Source organism: Salmo salar, chromosome 15 (genome assembly GCF_965601325.2).
Source record: "Salmo salar chromosome 15, fSalSal1, whole genome shotgun sequence".
In the NCBI taxonomy this organism is placed as follows: Eukaryota; Metazoa; Chordata; class Actinopteri; order Salmoniformes; family Salmonidae; genus Salmo; species Salmo salar.
In genome coordinates, this window is record NC_138305.1 from 100,704,315 (window position 1) to 100,728,269 (window position 23,955).

The 23,955-nt window shown below is 43.9% G+C and overlaps 1 protein-coding gene across 1 annotated transcript in view; it reads right to left on the reverse strand.

The window, feature by feature from the left end:
- LOC106572577 (complement C1q-like protein 4) overlaps window positions 1–23,955 on the reverse strand; it is a 29,817-nt gene continuing 5,862 nt past the window's right edge. The window contains exon 2 of the mRNA XM_045696337.2: window positions 1–2,606. Coding sequence (XP_045552293.1) covers window positions 2,427–2,606 — 180 coding nt within the window. The 3' untranslated portion in view covers window positions 1–2,426. The remainder of the gene's footprint in view (window positions 2,607–23,955) is intronic.

The following is a 23,955-nucleotide window of genomic DNA, read 5'->3' on the forward strand; positions in this document are numbered from 1 at the left end:
TTTATTTTGAAACAGTTGGATGATGTTATTGGGACATATCACAGTGACTTAACAGTGTGAACTACTGAACTGTCGACTGGGTCAGAGGGGGGCGAAGTGTAGCGGAAATTGAACTCTGGAAATTTGTGTTGGCTCCCAGAGCTAATGCCTTGGCTTTAACTCAGTAGGCTAACCCAGTCTTGATTCACACATTCACAACCTTTGGTCACACTCAGAATGCTCAATGGGTAGGACTGATTCTCTTAGTTAAACTGTATGTACAACAATGTACATTTACATTTTAGTCATTTAGCAGACGCTCTTATCCAGAGCGACTTACAGTAGTGAACATTTCATTAAAAAAAAATCCGTACTGGTCCCCTGTGGGAATTGAACCCACAACCCTGGCGTTGCAAACACTATGCTCTACCAACTGAGCCACACGGGACCAAGTAAGTAGACGTGACATTGAATATGCTGTATATTTTAATGCAACCTTTTGCACACCTATTCTGTACATGTTCTGAGGTCCATATTTCAACACACATGAGGGGTCAGTAAATGCACTTGGTCATAATTGTCTCAATAACACTCAACACACAAATGAAACACTTCTTCATTTGAAAAACTCCACTCAGTCAGTCCATGTCCTTTCAGTGTGCTGTCATTTCGTGTGTGTGTGTGTGTGTGTGTGTGTGTGTGTGTGTGTGTGTGTGTGTGTGTGAAAGAGAGAAGTTGTACGAGAGAGTGTGTTAAGTATGCGTATGCATGTACTGCATGAATGTATCTACATACAGTACCAATCAAAAGTTTGGACACACCTACACATTCAATTTTTCTTTATTTTCTATATTGTAGAATAATAGTGAAGACATAACTATCAAACAACACATATGGAATCATGTAGTAACCAAAAAAAGTGTTAAATCAAAATATATTTTATATTTGAGATTCTTCAAAGTAGCCACCCTTTGCCTTGATGACAGCTTTGCACACTCTTGGCATTCTCTCAACCAGCTTCATTAGGTAGTCACCTGGTAGGCATTTCAATTAACAGGTGTCCATCATTACAACAGTCCATCATTACTTTAAGACATGAAGGTCAGTCAATCCGGAACATTTAAAAAACTTTGAAAGTTTCTTCAATTGCAGTCACAAAAACCATCAAGCACTATGATGAAACTGTCTCTCATGAGAACCGCCATAGGAAAGGAAGACCGAGTTTCCTCTGCTGCAGAGGTTAAGTGCATTAGAGTTTTCAGCCTCAGAAATTGCAGCCCAAATAAATGCTTCACATAGTTCAAATAACAGACACATCTCAACATCAACTGTTCAGAGGAGACTGTGTGAATCAGGCCTTCATGGTCGAATTTCTGCAAAGAAACTACTACTAAAGGACACCAATAAGAAGAAGAGACTTGCTTGGGCTAAGAAACACGAGCAATGGACATTAGAACAGTGGAAATCTGTCCTTTGGTCTAATGAGTCCAAATTTGCGATTTTTGGTTCCAAACGCCGTGTCTTTGTGAGATGCAGAGTAGGTGAACGGATGATCTCTGCAAGTGTGGTTCCCACCGTGAAGCATGGAGGAGGAGGTGTGATGGTGTGGGGGTGCTTTGCTGGTGACACTGATTGTGATTTATTTAGAATTCAAGGCACACTTAACCAGCATAGCTACCACAGTATTCTGCAGCGATACGCCATCCCATCTGGTTTGCATTTAGTGGGACTATCATTTGTTTTTCAACAGGACAATGACCCAACACACCTCTAGGCTGTGTAAAGGCTATTTGTCCAAGAAGGAGAGTAATGGAGTGCTGCATCAGATGACCTGGCCTCCACAATCACCTGACCTCAACCGAATTGAGATGGTTTTGGATGAGTTGGACCGCAGAGTGACGGAAAAGCAGCCAACAAGTGCTCAGCATATGTGGGAGCTCCTTCAAGACTGTTAGAAAAGCATTCCAGGTGAAGCTGGTTGAGAGAATTCCAAGAGTGTGCAAAGCTGTCATCAAGGGAAAAGGTGGCTACTTTGAAGAATTTCAAATATAAAATATATTTGCATTTGTTTAACACCTTTTTGGTTACTACATGATTCCATATGTGTTATGTCAGTTTTGATGTCTCACTATTATTCTACAATGTAGAAAATAGTAAAAATAAAGAATAACCCTTGAATGAGTAGGTGTGTCCAAACTTTTGACTGGTACTGTATGTATGCACGTTTTTTATGTATGTTTGTGTGTACTGTTTGTGTGTGTATGTGTGTGTGTGTGTATATGAGAGTATGTGTGTTTGTGTGTATGTGTGTGTGTTTGTTTGTATGTGTGTGTGTGTATGTGTGTTTGCCTTCAGCTCCTCCAGTCTGCCCACAGCCTCCCTTGTCTTTTTAAAGTTGTGAAGGTCAGTCAGGTTGGTCAATTCAGTCACTCAGTCAGGTCAGTCAATCAGTCAGGGTAGATGAGGAACCCAGAGAAGGTGCTGTATTTGTTGGTGTTTCCTCCATGGACCTTCCCCCCGTCCAGCTGTACACACACCTCGTCCCCCACGTCTAGATGCAGGATCACACTGTTAGACGCATAGTCGTAGTTCTGGTCCGCATCCTGGGCGATGGCACTGGCCCTCACCTGTCACACACACACACCACACACACACACACACACACACACACACACACACACACACACACACACACACACACACACACACACACACACACACACACACACACACACACACACACACACACACACACACAGCGACAGACAGACAGACAGACAGACAGACAGACAGACAGACAGACAGACAGACGCACAGAGCAAATGTCATGTGTTGAAACCATCAATGTTACAGCTTTACAATAGGCAAACACCCCCCCCCCCCCGCGCTTTGTAATAGTAACTTAATTAATGCATTTGTGTCTCCATGTCCACACGAGTAAACCCAATTAAATGTGTTAAGAAACAAGTAAAGATCCACTGCCTGCGGGTCAATACAGACTGAGCTCCCCACCAGCATGCAAATGGAAGGAGGCTCAGACTGGGCCGGACACAGTGGATGCATCCCAAATATCTCCCTATTAGTGCACTATAGGTCCTGGTCAAAATAAAGGAAATAGGGTGCCATTTGGGACGCAGAGAGACACTCAATACCATGCATATTGAGCTCTGCTATTAGCGCTAGGGCGTTTACATCATAAGCAGCAGGTCAATAGCTGCTGGGGGAAGATACTGTTGCTGTTTCTGGACCTGACTGCCTGACTTCCTGACTTCCATCCCTGTAGACCAGTGGTCACCAACCGGTCGATCGCGATCGACTGGTTGATCTTCAAGGCATTCCAGATCGATCGCCAAACATTTCATTAGTTTGATACTAGCCTACGTGAGATTTAATAACTTGTAAAATCATGACCTGAGAGAGACTGTTTTGAGTGAGTTCATGTCTAAGTTTTTATTCAGCACTGTCAAAACGGTTTTTATTCAACAGTATTACAAAATATAAAACGCGCTTCTCCCTACTTCCACTCGCGCTGCAGCTACAATGAATGAGTAGCCAGGTGTAGGCTATTAATAGCCCTGCGTTTTTATTATTATTAGCATTTCGTCATGTACAGTTGAAATCGGAAGTTTACATACACCTTAGCCAAATATACTGCTCAAAAAAATAAATGGAACACTTAAACAACACATCCTAGATCTGAATGAAAGAAATAATCTTATTAAATACTTTTTTCTTTACATAGTTGAATGTGCTGACAACAAAATCACACAAAAATAATCAATGGAAATCCAATTTATCAACCCGTGGAGGTCTGGATTTGGAGTCACACTCAAAATTAAAGTGGAAAACCACACTACAGGCTGATCCAACTTTGATGTAATGTCATTAAAACAAGTCAAAATGAGGCTCAGTAGTGTGTGTAGCCTCCACGTGCCTGTATGACCTCCCTACAACGCCTGGGCATGCTCCTGATGAGGTGGCGGATGGTCTCCAGAGGGATCTCCTCCCAGACCTGGACTAAAGCATCCGCCAACTCCTGGACAGTCTGTGGCGCAACGTGGCGTTGGTGGATGGAGCGAGACATGATGTCCCAGATGTGCTCAATTGGATTCAGGTCTGGGGAACGGGCGGGCCAGTCCATAGCATCAATGCCTTCCTCTTGCAGGAACTGCTGACACACTCCAGCCACATGAGGTCTAGCATTGTCTTGCATTAGGAGGAACCCAGGGCCAACCGCACCAGCATATGGTCTCACAAGGGGTCTGAGGATCTCATCTCGGTACCTAATGGCAGTCAGGCTACCTCTGGCAAGCACATGGAGGGCTGTGCGGCCCCCCAAAGAAATGCCACCCCACACCATGACTGACCCACCGCCAAACCGGTCATGCTGGAGGATGTTGCAGGCAGCAGAACGTTCTCCACAGTGTCTCCAGACTCTGTCACGTCTGTCACGTGCTCAGTGTGAACCTGCTTTCATCTGTGAAGAGCACAGGGCGCCAGTGGCGAATTTGCCAATCTTGGTGTTCTCTGGCAAATGCCAAACGTCCTGCACGGTGTTGGGCTGTAAGCACAACCCCCACCTGTGGACGTCGGGCCCTCATACCACCCTCATGGAGTCTGTTTCTGACCGTTTGAGCAGACACATGCACATTTGTGGCCTGCTGGAGGTCATTTTGCAGGGCTCTGGCAGTGCTTCTCCTGCTCCTTCTTGCACAAAGGCGGAGGTAGCGGTCCTGCCGCTGGGTTGCTGCCCTCCTACGGCCTCTTCCACGTCTCCTGATGTACTGGCCTGTCTCCTGGTAGCGCCTCCATGCTCTGGACACTACGCTGACAGACACAGCAAACCTTCTTGCCACAGCTCGCATTGATGTGCCATCCTGGATGAGCTGCACTACCTGAGCCACTTGTGTGGGTTGTAGACTCTGTCTCATGCTACCACTAGAGTGAAAGCACCTCCAGCATTCAAAAGTGACCAAAACATCAGCCAGAAGGATAGGAACTGAGAAGTGGTCTGTGGTCCCTACCTGCAGAACCAGTCCTTTATTGGGGGTGTCTTGCTAATTGCCTATAATTTCCACCTGTTGTCTATTCCATTTGCACAACAGCATGTGAAATTTATTGTCAATCAGTGTTGCTTCCTAAGTGGACAGTTTGATTTCACAAAAGTGTGATTGACTTGGAGTTACATTGTGTTGTTTAAGTGTTCCCTTTATTTTTTTGAGCAGTGTACATTTAAACTCAGTTTTTCACAATTTCTGACATTTAACCCAAGTAAAAATTCCCTGTCTTACGTCAGTTAGGATCACCACTTTATTTTAAGAATGTGAAATGTCAGAATAATAGTAGAGAGAATGATTTATTTCAGCTTTTATTTCTTTCATCACATTCCCAGTGGGTCAGAAGTTAACATACACTCAAGTAGTATTTGGTAGCATTGCCTTTAAATTGTTTAACTTGGATCAAACGTTTCAGGTAGCCTTCCACAAGCTTCCCACAATAAGTTGGGTGAATTTTGACCCATTCCTCCTGACAGAGCTGGTGTAACTGAGTCAGGTTTGTAGGCCTCCTTGCTTGCACATGCTTTTTCAGTTCTGCCCACAAATTTTCTATGGGATTGAGGTCAGGGCTTTGTGATGGCCACTCCAATACCCTGACTTTATTGTCCTTAAGCCATTTTGCCACAACTTTGGATGTATGCTTGGGGACATTGTCCATTTGGAAGACCCATTTGCGACTAAGCTTTAACTTCCTGACTGATGTCTTGAGATGTTGCTTCAATATATCCACATAATTTTCCTCCCTCATGATACCATCTATTTTGTGAAGTGCACCAGACCCTCCTGCAGCAAAGCACCCCCACAACATGATGCTGCCACCCCCGTGCTTCACGGTTGGGATGGTGTTCTTCGGCATGCAAGCCTCCCCCTTTTTCCTCCAAACATAACAATGGTCATTATTGCCAAACAGTTCTATTTATTTCATCAGACCAGAGGACATTTCTCCAAAAACTACGATCTTTGTCTCCATGTGCAGTTGCAAACTGTATTCTGGCTTTTTTATGGCGGTTTTGGAGCAGTGGCTTCTTCCTTGCTGAGCGGCCTTTCAGGTTATGTTGATATAGGACTCGTTTTACTGTGGATATAGATACTTTTGTATCTGTTTCCTCCAGCATCTTCACAAGGTCCTTGCTGTTGTTCTGGGATTGATTTGCACTTTTCGCACCAAAGTACGTTGATCTCTAGGAGACAGAACGCGTCTCCTTCCTGAGCAGTATGATGATTGCGTGATCCCATGGTGTTTATACTTGCGTACTATTGTTTGTACAGATGAACATGGTACCTTCAGGTGTTTGGAAATTGCTCCCAAGGATGAACCAGACTAGTGGAGGTCTACAATATTTTTTCTGAGGTCAGGCTGATTTCTTTTGATTTTCCCATGATGTCATGCAAAGAGGCACTGAGTTTGAAGGTAGGCCTTGAAATACATCCACAGGTACACCTCCAATTGACTCAAATGATGTCAGTTAGCCTATCAGATTCTAAAGCCATGACATCATTTTCTGGAATTTTCCAAGCTGTTTAAAGGCAGTCAACTTAGTGTATGTAAACTTCTGACCCACTGGATTTGTGATACAGTGAATTATAAGTGAAATAATCTGTCTGTAAACAATTGTTGGAAAAATTACTTGTGTCATGCACAAAGTAGATGTCCTAACCGACTTGCCAAAACTATAGTTTGTTAACAAGAAATTTGTGGAGTGTTTGATAAACGAGTATTATTAATGACTCCAACCAAAGTGTATGTAAACTTCTGACTTCAACTGTATATTTTAATATTGAGGAATATTTCACTTTCTCTGGTCATAGGAACAACATGAATTTGTGTATGAGGATGATGCCGTGCGACTTGAGTTTTGCCATCAGGTGGAAGGGTGTCCCCTCTCTCTGGCCAGTCTCACCGGAGGAAAGGAAGGAGATAGCAGGGACCGTGAGAGGTGAACCCTCTGCTGCTCTCTCTCTACCTATGCTCAAAACATGTTCAAAACAACTTTGAACTCAATAATCTCCGACTTCAGTGCGTTCAAGACAACTGGGAACAAGATCCGGCTTGTTCAAATCTTTTTAAAGGTCATCCAACTTGGAATACCAAGTTGGAAACTCTGGCATCTTTCTAGAGCTCTGACTTTCTGACCTGAAGATCACTGACGTCCCAATTTGACCTAGTTTATTTTCTTCAAGTTCCCAGTTGTCTTGAAAGCACCATGACCATCCGATGCAGGTAGCATCAGTCCAGTAAAATAAGAATGCAAATTATTTAGATTTATGCTCAGCTGTGCCTCACAAGTGCTACACCAAATGATCTATTTTGGTATCAAAGCTCGAGTTTTTTAATCTAATATGGTCTGAGAAGAACAATATTGGCAGGCCATGCATATAGCCAATATGCTGTGATAATGTATTAGGTCTACTCCACAAACTTCCTACAGAACCGTTTTTATTAGGTTAATGTTACATTTTAAGTAATGTTTAAATTCTAAGCGGTAGATCTCAGCTTGCTTTTTGACTGCGAAAGTGATCTTCACTCAGAAAAGGATGGTGACCACTGCTGTAGACTACCCATTGTCCCATGTGAACACCTCTTTCTTATCTATTCTACACTAGCCAATCAGCCTTCTGCTTCATTACACAGGTCCGAAAGCCCCATCCACAGATACAGCAGCTCTCTGATGACCAATAACAGGGTGTGTGATCAGCTCTGCGTCCTCTGATGACCAATAACAGAGTGTGTGATCAGCTCTGCATCCTCTGATGACCAATAACAGAGTGTGTGATCAGCTCTGCGTCCTCTGATGACCAATAACAGAGTGTGTGATCAGCTCTGCGTCCTCTGATGACCAATAACAGAGTGTGTGATCAGCTCTGCGTCCTCTGATGACCAATAACAGAGTGTGTGATCAGCTCTGCGTCCTCTGATGACCAATAACAGAGTGTGTGATCAGCTCCGCGTCCTCTGATGACCAATAACAGAGTGTGTGATCAGCTCTGTGTCCTCTGCTGACCAATAACAGACAATATGGTTGTGATCGAGGAAGAGGTCAGAGGTTAGAGCCCAATCCGTCTGTTTATCCAGTGCAGTCTGTAGAAGGACCTGTCAGATAGTCGGCCAGCACGAACCAACCAGGTGATGTCATACTCTGACGGAAAGCTACACAATTACAGTCTTAAAAAAGAGGAGTGAGTATGTAAGATTTATATATCAACTCCATAGACATACTGTCTGTCTGGCGTCAGTGGCCTAACTGACCTTGTATCTATCTATCAGGCTTCATGTCTAGGCAGCAACGGTGTGAGTGCTAAGCATAGACCACTCAATCTCTGTCAGCCCCCCAGACGACCGACGCATATCTCCAAGACACGGCACGACAGGCACAGAGTATGATCTGCAGCTCAACTAACGTCATGTCACTCAATCACGCTACTTTACTGTGCCATTGGTAACACTTTACATAAATCTAAGTATAATAATAATAATAATAATGCTTTATAAGCATGTATGAGCCCTTATGTCCTTCTCTCCAACAAGGTGCATTCTGATATATATATATATATATATTTGGTATGACTCAACACGGGATTGAACCCCCAACCTTCCAATTTCAAGGCGGGCACTCTAACAAAAGAACACTGATTCCTGAACACTGGTCCCACATTCTGTGTAAGTCACACTCAACAGACCATGTCATCGTATTAACAGGCTTGTTGAGAGGGGTTGTTGTGTAAGTTTGAAAGGGTTTTTGTCCACCCTTTATAACACTGTGTTGCTCTGTGGGCAGTCAGAGGGATAGATAGAGGGATATAATAAAGGAAAGATAGTCAGTCATACAGTGAGCCAGGGGAATGGAGGACCAGAGAAAAAGAAACATGACCGAGAGGCAAAACCTCAAAAAGCATGACGGTAAAAGGATGACAAAACAAGACAAGTTGGTCAACAGAGAGACAGAAAGGAAGAGGAACAGAGAAAGAGAGAGAGAGAGAGATCAGGGGACGAGAGGAGAGGAAGATAGATGTGTTAATGGAGGTTGGTAGACAGTGGGCTGAGGGACGAGGCAATAGGGAGGTGAGTGTTGTGAGGGCTAGACTGAGATAACACCACAAGACAGATATATAGACACCCACACACTGAACATGTCACGATGGCCAGACAAGTGCATAAGGCATTAGAGAGAGAAAAAGAGAATGGCTCTAAACATTGCCTAGACGTTGCATTTGTGTACTAATTATCGATGTCTGTTTGAATTAGGTGAAATCGGTATACTAATTAATGAATCCAAAGACTGGGATGTGATTCCTCCAGGGGATATTTGTGTCTGTTTTACTGGTAGGTTTCCTTATTGCTGTTAGGGGACATGACGTGTGGTTGAAGTTAGAGGTTATGGTGGTGACATGGTGCTGACAGGTTATGATATGGTTATGATGGTGACATGGTGCTGACAGGTTATGATATGGTTATGATGGTGACATGGTGCTGACAGGTTATGATATGGTTATGATGGTCACATGGTGCTGACAGGTTATGATATGGTTATGATGGTGACATGGTGCTGACAGGTTATGATATGGTTATGATGGTGACATGGTGCTAACAGGTTATGATATGGTTATGATGGTGACATGGTGCTGACAGGTTATGATATGGTTATGATGGTGACATGGTGCTGACAGGTTATGATATGGTTATGATGGTGACATGGTGCTGACAGGTTATGATATGGTTATGATGGTGACATGGTGCTGACAGGTTATGATATGGTTATGATGGTGACATGGTGCTGACAGGTTATGATATGGTTATGATGGTGACATGGTGCTGACAGGTTATGATATGGTTATGGTGGTGACATGGTGCTGACAGGTTATGATATGGTTATGGTGGTGACATGGTGCTGACAGGTTATGATATGGTTATGATGGTGACATGGTGCTGACAGGTTATGATATGGTTATGATGGTGACATGGTGCTGACAGGTTATGATATGGTTATGATGGTGACATGGTGCTGACAGGTTATGATATGGTTATGATGGTGACATGGTGCTGACAGGTTATGATATGGTTATGATGGTGACATGGTGCTGACAGGTTATGATATGGTTATGATGGTGACATGGTGCTGACAGGTTATGATATGGTTATGATGGTGACATGGTGCTGACAGGTTATGATATGGTTATGATGGTGACATGGTGCTGACAGGTTATGATATGGTTATGATGGTGACATGGTGCTGACAGGTTATGATATGGTTATGATGGTGACATGGTGCTGACAGGTTATGATATGGTTATGATGGTGACATGGTGCTGACAGGTTATGATATGGTTATGATGGTGAGATGGTGCTGACAGGTTATGATATGGTTATGATGGTGACATGGTGCTGACAGGTTATGATATGGTTATGATGGTGACATGGTGCTGACAAGTTATGATATGGTTATGATGGTGACATGGTGCTGACAGGTTATGATATGGTTATGATGGTGACATGGTGCTGACAGGTTATGATATGGTTATGATGGTGACATGGTGCTGACAGGTTATGATATGGTTATGATGGTAACATGGTGCTGACAGGTTATGATATGGTTATGATGGTGACATGGTGCTGACAGGTTATGATATGGTTATGATGGTGACATGGTGCTGACAGGTTATGATATGGTTATGATGGTGACATGGTGCTGACAGGTTATGATATGGTTATGATGGTGACATGGTGCTGACAGGTTATGATATGGTTATGATGGTGACATGGTGCTGACAGGTTATGATATGGTTATGATGGTGACATGGTGCTGACAGGTTATGATATGGTTATGATGGTAACATGGTGCTGACAGGTTATGATATGGTTATGATGGTGACATGGTGCTGACAGGTTATGATATGGTTATGATGGTGACATGGTGCTGACAGGTTATGATATGGTTATGATGGTGACAGCAGTGTTTTCTCTGCTATTGCCATTTAAAGAAATAAAGATTTGTTATTTACCATTCTACCACATTTGCAATTGCCTTATCTATGCTAATGCAGCTCTGTTTTATAATATATCATGGAGCGGTAATATGTCATGCTATACTTCTTAAACGCAACATCTCCCCTAACCCCTCATTAACCGTGTGATGGTGCTATCATTAATCTATTCATTTACAGTCCCTCACAGAGACTGACTGAACATAGAGCAATTTTAGCAAATGCCAGATGGGCTGGTCTGGGCCTGTCTAAATTGGAGTTTAAGTGCAGAAATGTCATTATTTGTCTAAGGCAATAGAATGGGCCAGTATAGCGGCCTTGAAGGGTAAAAAATGGTTTGGTTGGTTACAAATGGCCGAGCTGTTTTCTGGTCCGAGTCCATCCCTGCTCAGCTAGCACATAACGATCTGAGAACCATGTATCTGAGATCTTGGTGAGAGCGTGGTTGTCCTATGATTATTTTGCATACAACCGTCCCACAACTTTCTGGGAACGGTGCAGGATATCCAGCTAGCGCTTAACAAACATCTGTGGAAATACTTCAGCATAACGTTTTCTGCAGGTTTCCTCATACTTGTATTTAAAGTCATGTTCTTGGAACATTAAGAAAACGTTCCATAAAAACCATGAGAAAACCTTAGTAACATTCAAAGAACATTCTAAGAATGTTATTTTTAAAAACATATACACTGACTGTACAAAACATTAGGGACACCTGCTCTTTCCATGGCATAGACTGATCAGGTGAATTCAGGTGAAAGCTATGATCCCTTTTTTGATGTCACTTGTTAAATCCAATTCAATCAGTGTAGATGAAGGAGAGGAGACGTTAAATAAGTATTTTTAAGCCTTGAGACAATTGAGAGATGGATTATGTATGTGTGCCATTCAGAGGGTGAATGGGAAAGACAAAAATAATTAAGTGGCTTTGAACGGGGTATGGTAGAAGGTGCCAGGCACACTGGTTTGTGTGAAGAATTGCAATGCTGCTGGATTTTTCAAGCTTAACAGTTTCCTGTGTGTATCAAGAATGGTCCACCACCCAAAGGACATCCAGCCAACTTGACACAACTGTGGGAAGCATTGTACTCAACATGGGCCAGCATCCCTGTGGAACGCTTTCAACACCTTGTAGAAATCTTTGGACCAGCCCATCCATGCCGTGGCAAATTGAGACTGTTCTGAGGGCAAAGGTGGGTGCAACTCAATATTAGGAAGGTGTTCCTAATGTTTTGTACATTCTGTTCTCAGTGTCAACAAAACAAGATAGAGGATAGAGAGAGTTAAGTGTGTTCACACCTGATCCTAATGAGTGCTTGTTTCTTTGAAATGGGGTGTTTAAATAGACTAAAATACACAGCTTTGTATGAGTAAAAACAAACATAGCATGCTAACTCCATTCTGGTAGTGCAGTGGACTAATTCCATGGATAGCGAACAGAAGGTCATATATTCAAATCTCACTGATGCCATGCAAAATTGAAATAAATGTGTTTACATGATTAATGCCTAAGCAAATTAGTGTCCTATCTCTGCTTGTAGTACAAAACAGTTAATCCAAACTAAGCTAGCAGTGTTATTAAAAGTCTTATTGAAACGTGTTCTCAGAACGTTATTTAATTATCTCCAAATACCCTATAATTTCTGTTGTCAAAACCTTAATAAAACCCCCCAGGAAAACTTTCAGGCAACCAGAGTAAAACGTTCCCAGAACCTCCCTGCAACCTAAAAATAAACGTTCCCATAACAGGCGAAATATTAACTTCTGTTTAAAAAACGTTCAGTTTTACCGGTCAGGAAAACGTATGGCTTTGTACCCAGACGCAATGGGAAACCAAAAAGGTACACTCGGACAACTTCCAAGGAACCAAATGTGCCAGCTGGGTGGTTCCTTGAGTATTGTCATAAACAAGGAATACCAATGATATCTATGTTATATCACTGTCTTGACACAACTGGTATGTAAGTGATACCCGCTGACGCCCTGTACATTATCTGGAAGTAATGGACGACGTGGTATGGACGATGTGCATATTATATAAAATGTTCAAAGTGGACAAATGGAGATTATACTGCCTTCATTGCCTCAGATTTAATCTTTCCCTGGGTCTTTTTAACCAGTAATTTATACTCTTTTAATAGATCACCTGAAAGTGGTTTCACACGGCCACTCTGTAATGACCAGAATCTGTATTAACTCCAGGTAGAAGTGACATGGTGTGCTTCCCAAATAGCACCCTATTCCCTACATAGTGCACTACTTTTGACCACAGCCGTATGGGCCCTGGCTTAAAGTAGTGCGCTATAAAGGGAATAGGGTGTTATTTGGGGTCCAGACATGGACATGGTAGAGCTGCTGAAATATATTATAATTAGCCTTCAGGGTATTGTAGCTAAGGAAGCTCTGACTCTGGCTGTACACTGTGCTTCTCTCCGTATAATGGATTTCAATACGTGAGCTCAAATCGCTGGGTTTTCTGTAGAAATTGATATAATCTGTGATATAACCTGTATTTCATACTTCGAGACAACCAACAAAAGAGTTAATGATTATGTAATATAAATCTCTCAAAATAGAGGTCTTTTGATATTTCTTTCCATAGTAATTACATACATACCAAACATTAGGTGCTTCTACACCTGCATTGCTTGCTGTTTGGGGTTGCTGTTTGGGGTTTTAGGCTGGGTTTCTGTACAGCACTTTGAGATATCAGCTGATGTAAGAAGGGCTATATAAATACATTTGAAATTTGATTTGATTAGGAACACCTTCCGAATATTGAGTTTCACCTCAAGCTTTTGCCCTCAGAACAGCCTCAATTCATCTCTACAAGGTATCGAAAGCGTTTCACAGGGATGCTGGCCCATGTTGATTCCAATGCTTCTCACAGTTGTGTCAAGTTGGCTGGATGTCCTTTGGGTGGTTGATCATTCTTGATACACACAGGAAACTGTTGAGTGTGAAAAACTCAAAAGTGTTGCAGTTCTTGACACAAACCTGCGCACAAAGGCACTTTTTACACTCTGAATGGCACACATACAAAATCAATGTCTCAGTTGTCTCAAAGTTAAAAAATCCTTCCTTAGCCTGTTTCCTCCCCGTTATCTACACTGATATAAGTGTATTTAACAAGTGACATCATTAAGCTTGTGACCCTGGGTCTCGATCCCGCCCTGTGCAACTGGGTCCGGACTTTCTGACGGGCAGCCCCCAGCTGGTGAAGGTAGGAAACAACATCTCCACCCCGTTGATCCTCAACACTGGGGCCCCACAAGGGTGTGTTCTCAGCCCTCTCCTGTACTCCCTGTTCACCCATGACTGCGTGGCCATGTACACCTCCAACTCAATCATGAAGTTTGCAGACGACACTACAGTGGTAGGCTTGATTACCAACAACAATGAGGCAGCTTACAGGGAGGAGGTGTGGGCCCTCGGAATTTGGTGTCAGGAAAATAACATCTCACTCAACGTCAACAAAACAAAGGAGATGATTGTGGACTTCAGGAAACAGCAGAGGAAGCAACCCCCTATCCACATCGACGGGACAGTAGTGGAGAAGGTGGAAAGTTTTAAGTTCCTCGGCGTATACATCACGGACAAACTGAAATGGTCCACCCACACAGACAGCGTGGTGAAGAAGGCGCAACAGCGCTTCTTCAACCTCAGGAGCCTGAAGAAATTTTGCGTGTCACCTAAAACCCTCATAAACTTCTACATGCACAATCGAGAGCATCCTGTCAGGCTGTATCACTGCCTAGTATGGCAACTGTACCACCCTCAACCACAAGGCTCTCCAGAGGGTAGTGCGGGCCAATTTTTTTATCAAGGTCAACAACAACCCGAGCCACTGCCTGTTCACCCCGCTATCATCTCCCTCCTCCCCCCCACGCTCCCACCTGTCTTGCCTTGCCATGTGCGGCAGAAAGAGAGAGAGTTTAAGAGCTACTTTTCTATTGTCTTCCCTCTAAGAGGTCAGTATATCACAGCCAATGAATCCTGTCAGTTTTATTACCAGTGAACCAAGGCACCACAGATAAAACGATGACTTTGTATACCCTCACATCTCCCTGCCAGTCTCACAGAATAGCCGTGCTTGATCAGTTTAGTACCCTAGCCCCACCTCCCGAATGGCTCCTGAGTTGCTCCCGAGTGGCGCAGTGGTCTAATGCACTGCATCTCAGAGCAAGAGGCTGTGTACAATTGGCCCAGCATCGTCCGGGTTTGGCCGGGGTAGGCTGTCATTGTAAATAAGAATTTGCTCTTAACTGACTTGCCAAGTTAAATAAAAGTTCAATTAAAAAAATATATGTTTTTCCCTCTGCCCCTTCTTTTTTCAGATTCTCATTTCATCTATCCTTGTCTGTCTCTTTCGACACATATGTTCACACATCTTGGGTTGTATATAAAATGACAGTGCAGCTGCTACCCCCTCCCAACCTCCCCCCTCCCTCCCTCCCTCCCTCCCAGGCCGTTTACCAGAAGCCCTGTAATGAAAGGACCAGGGCTAGCCAGAAACAACACAGACAGCCCCAGGCTCTATGCTGGCCCCCAGGGGCCCATTTCTCCACACAGCCCCAGGATCAGCTCAGTGTGGCGGCCACACATGGAGGAGCTCATTCCCCCTCCCCTGGCCATCTCCATCCCCCTGTTGCTCTCTCTTTTTCTTGTCTCTCTCTCTCTCTCTCTCTCTCTCACTCTCTCTCTCTCTCTCTCTCTCTCTCTCTCTCTCTCTCTCTCTCTTTCTCTCTCTTTCTCTGTCCCTCTCTCTCTCTCGGTCCTTCTCAATTCAATTCAAAGAGGCTTTATTGGCATGGGAAACGTGTTTACATTTCCAAAGCAAGTGAAATAAACAATGAACAAAAGTGAGGAGACACAAAACAACAGCAACCGAAAACTAGTCAAAATTAAAAGTAAACATTGCACTCAAAAAGTTTTCAAAAAGATAAAGACATTTCAAGTATTACATTATGAGCTATGTACAGTACTTTAGTAATGTGCAAATAGTTGTAGTACGAATAAACAGAGAAATATAGGTGGTATTTAAATGTTGTTTGTGCTCCACTGGTTGTCCTTTTCTCATGGCAACTAGCCACACATCTTGCTGCAGTGTTTGCATACAGTGGTATTTCGCCTAACAGATATGGGAGTTTAGCAATGTTTGATTTGTTTTCAAATTCTTTGTGGGTCTCTGCGATCTGTGGGAAATATGTATCTCTAATATGGTCAAACATTTGGCAGGAGGTTAGGAAGAGCAGCTCAGTTTCATTTCATTTTGTGGGCAGTGTGCACATAACCAGGTCTGCCTATGGCAAGGCAAAACAATGCTTACTGAGTCTGTACATAGTCAAGAGTTTTCTTAATTTTGAGTCAGTCACTCAGTACTCTCTGTTTAGGGCCAAATAGCATTATAGTTTGCTCTGTTTTTTGTTTGATTCTTTCCAGTGTGTCAAATAATTATATTTTTGCTTTCTCATAATTTGGTTGGGTCTAATTGTGTTGCTGTCCTGGGGCTCTGTGGGGTCTGTTTGTGTTTGTGTTTGTGTTTGTGAACTGAGCCCCAGAACCAGCTGGCTGAGGGGACTTTTCTCTAGGTTTGTCTCTCTGTAGGTGAGGGCTCTGAGGGGACTTTTCTCTAGGTTTGTCTCTCTGTAGGTGAGGGCTCTGAGGGGACTTTTCTCTAGGTTTGTCTCTCTGTAGGTGAGGGCTTTGTGGTGGAATGTGTGGGCATGGCTTCCTTTTAGGTGGTTGTAGAATTGAACAGCTCTTTTATTGATGTTGATAACTATCTGGTATTGTCCTAATTCTGCTCTGAATGCATTGTTAGGGATTTTGCGTTTTACACTAAGTATATATTTTTTTAATTCTGCATGCAGTTTCAATTGGGTGTTTGTCCCATTTTGTGAATTCTTGATTGGTGAGTTGACTCCAGACCTCATAACAATAGAGGGCAATGGGTTTTCTAACTTATTTTTTACACAGATCCTAATTGAGATGTGAGTTTTATGTTCCTTTTGATGTCTTAGAAGGCCCTACTTGCCTTGTCTGTTAGATCGTTCACAGACTTGTGGAAGTTACCTGTGGTGTTGATGTTAAGGCCGAGGTAAGCATAGTTCTTTGTGTGCTATAGGGCAACGGTGTCTAGATTGAATTTGTATTTGTTGTACTGGATATTGGAACTTTTTTGGAACACCATTATTTTTGTCTTACTGAGATTCACCATCAGGGCCCAAGTCTGACAGTAGGCCTATAGGCCCTCCTTGGCTGGGGACAGAAGCACCAAACAGTAGACATTTGATTTTTTAGTCCAGTAGGGTGGGGCCGGGAGCTGCAGACTTTTCTTGTGCATTGGGGAAAGTGGAAAAAGCTTTTTCAATCACTCCCTTGAGTGCTGCGGCCACACTTTCTTGCTGTGCTCTCAGGTCATTTGTGCCTGTGTGAACTATTACGTGGCTGGGTGACCCTAGTTGGCCATCAGATAGCAGGTGAGGGTGCGCTGAGTATTTGGGCACCAGAGTTTAGCCGCTGTGTGTTTGGGGAAAAGTACATTTTCTTGTATGTATTTCCCATTTGAGTCCATAAGGAGTACAATCTGTGGCTTTTGTGTGTCTTCAGTGGGTGTCGAGGGGTTTTCATGGGGGCTGCTAGGAGGGAGTCATTTGTCTGTTCTGCTGTGGTGTTGAGGCTGTGGTCAGGATCTGTTGTGGGCTGTTCGACTGGTTTCTCTGGAGGAGTGGCCAGCTCTTTCATGGTTTGTTGTTCTGCTGGCTTCTCTGGGGGAGTGGCCAGCTCTTTCATGGTTTGTTGTTCTGCTGGCTTCTCTGGGGGAGTGGCCAGCTCTTTCATGGTTTGTTGTTCTGCTGGCTTCTCTGGGGGAGTGGCCAGCTCTTTCATGGTTTGTTCTGCTGGCTTCTCTGGGGGAGTGGCCAGCTCTTTCGTGGGCTGTTCTGCTGGCTTCTCTGGGGGAGTGGCCAGCTCTTTCATGGTTTGTTGTTCTGCTGGCTTCTCTGGGGGAGTGGCCAGCTCTTTCATGGTTTGTTGTTCTGCTGGCTTCTCTGGGGGAATGGCCAGCTCTTTCATGGGTTGTTCTGCTGGTTTCTCTGGGGGAGTGGCCAGCTCTTTCATGGTTTGTTGTTCTGCTGGTTTCTCTGGGGGAGTGGCCAGCTCTTTCATGGTTTGTTGTTCTGCTGGCTTCTCTGGGGGAGTGGCCAGCTCTTTCATGGGTTGTTCTGCTGGCTTCTCTGGGGGAGTGGCCAGCTCTTTCATGGGTTGTTCTGCTGGCTTCTCTGGGGGAGTGGCCAGCTCTTTCATGGGTTGTTCTGCTGGCTTCTCTGGGGGAGTGGCCAGCTCTTTCATGGGTTGTTCTGCTGGTTTCTCTGGGGGAGTGGCCAGCTCTTTCATGGGTTGTTCTGCTGGCTTCTCTGGGGGAGTGGCCAGCTCTTTCATGGGTTGTTCTGCTGGCTTCTCTGGGGGAGTGGCCAGCTCTTTCATGGGTTGTTCTGCTGGCTTCTCTGGGGGAGTGGCCAGCTCTTTCATGGTTTGTTCTGCTGGCTTCTCTGGGGGAGTGGCCAGCTCTTTCATGGGTTGTTCTGCTGGCTTCTCTGGGGGAGTGGCCAGCTCTTTCATGGGTTGTTCTCTCTCTTTCTCTTGCTCCAGCTCAGTCCCTACATTCACATTTATCTCCTTCATAATCCTACCATGCCTCCCTCACATATCTCTCTCTCTCTGTTTCACCAATACCAGCAAAAATAGCAGACTTACATTAATAATCCTTCAACATATTGGAGCGATATTGCTACAATAAAAGCCCCTGCACCCAACAATCATACTTTATATAATACATAATGTTAAATACCTTACAAAATAATATAGTAGTGTTGGATACTCCTTCTTTGTGTTTAAGGGGAAATCAAAAGTGGCCAAGTGCCAACGTTTCTAACTGCAGCCTCCCTCCGACTATGCCTGAGGGGAAAAGCACCCTGCCCAAAATAATGAGGTGGATGACATATGCTGTCTGTCAATGGGAAGTTACAGCAACACGAGATGCTAATGTGATATTGGCTTGTCACTACAGGATGTCTAGCAGAATGAAAAGCTAACCTTTAGAGATGACAATCAATTATTGTTATTGTTGTTGCTTATACAGTATATATATATATATATATATATATATATATATATATATATATATATATATATATATATATATACTGTATAAGAAAACACATTTTAAAGAGTATATATATATATTGCCTTTATTACTTTTGTCTATATTATTACCTTGGTCAAACCTGATATGCTATGGTAACACAAGATAATACCACATAAGGAGCAGGGGAGTAGATGAACTCAATCAGTTAATCAGATCATGTTTTAAACTGTTAACCACCACATAGAGTATGCAGTAAATACAACACTACTATAACAGCAACATAAAACTGAATGTACAAAACATTAGGAACACCTGCTCTTTCTGTGACTGACCAGGTGAATCCAGGTGAAAGCTATGATCCCTTATTGATGTCACTTGTTAAATGCACTTCAACCAGTGTAGCTGAAGGGGAGGAGACAGGTAAAATAAGGATTTTTAAGCCTTGAGACAATTGAAACATGGATTGTGTATGTGTGCCATTCAAAGGGTAAATGGGTAAGACAAAATATTTAAGAGCCTTTGAACAGGGTATGGTAGAAGATGCCAGGCAGATCCGTTTGTATCAAGAACTGCAACGCTGCTGGGTTTTTCACGCTCAGCAGTTTCCTTTGTGTATTAAGAATGGTCCACCACCCAAAGGAGATCCAGCCAACTTGACACAACTGTGGGAAGCATTAAAGTCAACATGGGCCAGCATCCCCATGGAACGCTTTCGGCACATGGGTTAGAAGGATTACTTTATCCTATCCCAGGTATTCCTTAAAGAGGTGGGGTTTCAGGTGTCTCCGGAAGGTGGTGATTGACTCCGCTGTCCTGGCGTCGTGAGGGAGCTTGTTCCACCATTGGGGTGCCAGAGCAGCGAACAGTTTTGACTGGGCTGAGCGGGAACTGTGCTTCCTCAGAGGTAGGGAGGCAAGCAGGCCAGAGGTGGATGAACGCAGTGCCCTTGTTTGGGTGTAGGGCCTGATCAGAGCCTGAAGGTACGGAGGTGCCGTTCCCCTCACAGCTCCGTAGGCAAGCACCATGGTCTTGTAGCGGATGCGAGCTTCAACTGGAAGCCAGTGGAGAGAGCGGAGGAGCGGGGTGACGTAAGAGAACTTGGGAAGGTTGAACACCAGACGGGCTGCGGCGTTCTGGATGAGTTGTAGGGGTTTAATGGCACAGGCAGGGAGCCCAGCCAACAGCGAGTTGCAGTAATCCAGACAGGAGATGACAAGTGCCTGGATTAGGACCTGCGCCGCTTCCACTATAATCTCCACCCGACTAGCTTGGAAAGACAGTACCATGCATTTTCGAAGAGCCCTCATTGCTGCTCGATCATCCTATTTTTCCAACCTAATTGAGGAAATTAATAACAATCCGAAATGTATTTTTGATACTGTCGCAAAGCTACCTAAAAAGCAGCATTCCCCAAGAGAGGATGGCTTTCACTTCAGCAGTAATAAATTCATGAACTTCTTTGAGGAAAAGATCATGATCATTAGAAAGCAAATTATAAACTCCTCTTTAAATCTGCATATTCCTACAAAGCTCAGTTGAGTCTGAGTCTGCACAACTCTGCCAGGACCTAGGATCAAGGGAGACACTCAAGTGTTTTAGTACTATATCTTTTGACACAATGATGAAAATAATCATGGCCTCTAAACCTTCAAGCTGCATACTGGACCCTATTCCAACTAAACTACTGAAAGAGCTGCTTCCTGTGCTTGGCCCTCCTATGTTGAACATACAGTAATAAATGGCTCTTTATCTACCGGATGTGTACCAAACTCACTAAAAGTGGCAGTAATAAAGCCTCTCTTGAAAAAGCCAAACCTTGACCCAGAAAATATAAAAAACTATCGGCCTATATCGAATCTCCCATTCCTCTCAAACATTTTTGAAAAAGCCGTTGCGCAGCAACTCACTGCCTTCCTGAAGACAAACAATGTATACGAAATGCTTCAGTCTGGTTTTAGACCCCATCATAGAACTGAGACTGCACTTGTGAAGGTGGTAAATGACCTTTTAATGGCGTCAGACCGAGGCTCTGCATCTGTCCTCTGCTCCTAGACCTTAGTGCTGCTTTTGATACCATCGATCACCACATTCTTTTGGAGAGATTAGAAACCCAAATTGGTCTACACGGACAAGCTCTGGCCTGGTTTAGATCTTATCTGTCGGAAAGATATCAGTTTTTCTCTGTGAATGGTTTGTCCTCTGACAAATCAACTGTAAATTTCGGTGTTCCTCAAGGTTCCGTTTTAGGACCACTATTGTTTTCACTATATATTTTACCTCTTGGGGATGTCATTCGAAAACATAACGTTAACTTTCACTGCTATTCAGATGACACACAGCTGTACATTTCAATGAAACATGGTGAAGCCCCAAAATTGCCCTCGCTGGAAGCCTGTGTTCCAGACATAAGGAAGTGGATGGCTGCAAACTTTCTACTTTTAAACTCGGACAAAACAGAGATGCTTGTTCAAGGTCCCAAGAAACAAAGAGATCTTCTGTTGAATCTGACAATTAATCTGGATGGTTGTACAGTCGTCTCAAATAAAACTGTGAAGGACCTAGGCGTTACTCTGGACCCTGATCTCTCTTTTGACGAACATATCAAAATTGTTTCAAGGACAGCTTTTTCACATCTGCGTAACATTGCAAAGATCAGAAATGTTCTGTCCAAAATTGATGCAGAAAAATGTATCCATGCTTATGTTACTTCTAGGTTAGACTACTGCAATGCTCTACTTTCCGGCTACCCGGATAAAGCACTAAATAAACTTCAGTTAGTGCTAAATACGGCTGCTAGAATCCTGACTAGAACCAAAAAATTTGATCATATTACTCCAGTGCTAGCCTCCCTTCACTGGCTTCCTGTTAAGGCAAGCGCTGATTTCAAGGTTTTACTGCTAACCTACATAGCATTACATGGGCTTGCTCCTACCTATCTATCCGATTTGGTCCTGCCGTACATACCTACACGTACGTTACGGTCACAAGACGCAGGCCTCCTAATTGTCCCTAGAATTTCTAAGCAAACACCTGGAGGCAGGGCTTTCTCCTATAGAGCTCCATTTTTATGGAAGGGTCTGCCTACCCATGTGAGAGATGCAGACTCGGTCTCAACCTTTAAGTCTTTATTGAAGACTCATCTCTTCAGTAGGTCCTATGATTGAGTGTAGTCTGGCCCAGGAGTGTGAAGGTGAACGGAAAGGCACTGGAGGAACGAAACGCCCTTGCTGTCTCTGCCTAGCCGGTTCCCCTCTCTTCACTGAGATTCTCTGCCTGTAACCCTATTACAGGGGCCGAGTCACTGGCTTACTGGTGCTCTTCCATGCCGTCCCTAGGAGGGGTGCGTCACTTGAGTGGGTTGAGTCACTGACGTGGTCTTCCTGTCCGGGTTGGCGCTCCCCCTTGGGTTGTGCCGTGGCGGAGATCTTTGTGGGCTAGACTCGGCCTTGTCTCAGGATGGTAAGTTGGTGGTTGAAGATATCCCTCTAGTGGTGTGGGGGCTGTGCTTTGGCAAAGTGGGTTGGGTTATATCCTGCCTGTTTGGCCCTGTCCGGGGGTGTCATCGGATGGGGCCACAGTGTCTCCTAACCCCTCCTGTCTCAGCCTCCAGTATTTATGTTGCAGTAGTTTATATGTAGGGGGGCTAGGGTCAGTCTGTTATATCTGGAGTATTTCTCCAGTGTCCTGTGTGAATTTAAGTATGCTCTCTCTAATTCTCTCTTTCTCTCTCTCGGGGGACCTGAGCCCTAGGACCATGCCTCAGGACTACCTGGCATGATGACTCCTTGCTGTCCCCAGTCCACCTGGCCGTGCTGCTGCTCCAGTTTCAACTGTTCTGCCTGCGGCTATGGAACCCTGACCTGTTCACTGGACGTGCTACCTGTCCCAGACCTGCTGTTTTCAACTCTCTAGAGACAGCAGGGGCGGTAGAGATACTCTCAATGATCGGCTATGAAAAGCCAACTGACATTTACTCCTGAGGTGCTGACTTGTTGCACCCTCGACAACTACTGTGATTATTACTATTATTTGACCATGCTGATCATTTATGAACATTTGAACATCTTGGCCATGTTCTGTTATAATCTCCACCCGGCACAGCCAGAAGAGAACTGGCCACCCCTCATAGCCTGGTTCCTCTCTAGGTTTCTTCCTAGGTTTTGGCCTTTCTAGGGAGTTTTTCCTAGCCACCGTGCTTCTACACCTGCATTGCTTGCTGTTTGGGGTTTTAGGCTGGGTTTCTGTACAGCACTTTGAGATATCAGCTGATGTAAGAAGGGCTTTATAAATACATTTGATTTGATTTGAGAAGCAGAGGTGTCATGCCCATAGGAGGCACAGGGGCACCAGACCACTCAGATTTGTCTTGTTGTTTAAATTTTGTTTATTACAATTTTATTGTTGTTGTTGTTTCTCTGTAATACTACTAGCCACCTAGATATTTTATGAAGTTGGCTATAGCTAATCCAGATAGGTTCCCAATCTCCGAACCTCATAACTAGCCACTGTACCAAGAAGCCATTTCAGGCTATCAATTTAGTCAGAGTAGCTAGCTTGTCCAACTATCTTAGCTTGTCACGCCCTTATCTGTTTCACCTGTCCTTGTGATTGTCTCCCTCCAGGTGTCACTGATTTCCCCCAGTGTATTTATATTTTTGTTTCCTGTCTCTCTGTGCCAGTTCATCTTGTATGTTTTTCCAAGTCAACCAACGTTTTTCCCGTTCTCCTGCTTTTTGCTATTCTCCTTTTTCTAGTCCTCCCGGTTTTGACCCGTGCCTGTTTCTGGACTCT